Source organism: Empidonax traillii, unplaced genomic scaffold (genome assembly GCF_003031625.1).
Source record: "Empidonax traillii isolate 1590-97213 ecotype Southwest subspecies unplaced genomic scaffold, ASM303162v1 scaffold4157:size10025, whole genome shotgun sequence".
NCBI lineage: Eukaryota > Metazoa > Chordata > Aves > Passeriformes > Tyrannidae > Empidonax > Empidonax traillii.
In genome coordinates, this window is record NW_020959350.1 from 131 (window position 1) to 1,178 (window position 1,048).

Consider the following 1,048-nt stretch of genomic DNA (forward strand, 5'->3'; position numbering starts at 1 on the left):
GGGCAGCCCTGGAAGGAGCTGGGACATGGTGTCCCTTTCTCAGGAGCCCATAATTTGGGTTGTCCCTTGCCACTGTTCCTCTGGGCTCTCTCTGTTTGGAGATGGATTCCTGGTGAGCTGATGGCTCTGCAGGGATGGAGCAGCCAGGGCAGAGCATTAAGTGCCCTGTTACTCCTCCTGCCACTGTTAGTGCCCCATCTGGGTGTGCAGATGAGCTTCTTATCACTTAACCTGACACAAACTGACAAGAGCATAAATCTCCTGAGGCCTCCACGTTTGGAGGTTACAAACATATGCCCTGGTATTGTTTAACATGTGGGAGAAGATCCTTGGGATTTATGTCCAGAAATGCATCATGACTAGGGGAAAGCTTTGCTCTTGTTCTGGCAATGGATTTGTTCAGTGCCAGTATCACAGCTTTATTCCTAAAGCTGTAGATGAATGGATTTAGGAATGGGTACAGGACTGTGTTCAGCAAAGCTACAATTCTGTTGGTCTTTAAGGAAGCATCTGTTGAAGGACACGTGTAGAGAGCAATGCAGCTCCCATATGCAATGGATAAGGTGATGAGATGGGAAGAACAGGTAGTAAAAGCTTTTTTCTTCCTCCCAGAGGCTGCTGGAAGCTGCAGAATACAGAAAAGGATGCAGGTGTAAAATGCCAGGTTTAAACCTAAGGAACCCAGCAAGACACATGATATGAAAGCAGTGTCTATTTTCCAAAGCAGGCTGGTGTCAGAGCAGGACAGCTGGAATAAGGGGGAGTTGTCACAAAGAAAATGGGGGATCCTGTTGGAGCCACAGAAGGACAGCTGAGACAGGAAGAGCGGGTGGCAGCTCAGGAGGGTGAAGCCGATGAGCCAGGCAGCAACAACCAGGCCGAGGCAGAGCTGAGGCTGCATGGTGGCAGCGTAGTGCAGGGGTTGGCAGATGGCAACACAGCGGTCAAAGGACATGACAACGAGCAGCCCAAACTCTGTGCCACCCAGGGCAAAATAGAAATAGGATTGGGCAAAGCAGCTGCTCAGGGAGATGGTTTTCTGATCAGA

The 1,048-nt window shown here is 49.9% G+C and overlaps 1 protein-coding gene across 1 annotated transcript; it reads right to left on the reverse strand.

The window, feature by feature from the left end:
• Positions 1-291: 291 nt before the first annotated feature.
• Positions 292-1,039, reverse strand: LOC114072852 (olfactory receptor 6X1-like; the record flags this gene model as incomplete). The annotated part of the gene is made up of 1 exon (XM_027910681.1): positions 292-1,039. A coding segment is annotated over one exon (748 nt), but the record flags the coding sequence as incomplete, so codon positions are not given.
• Between the last annotated feature and the right edge of the window lie 9 nt (positions 1,040-1,048).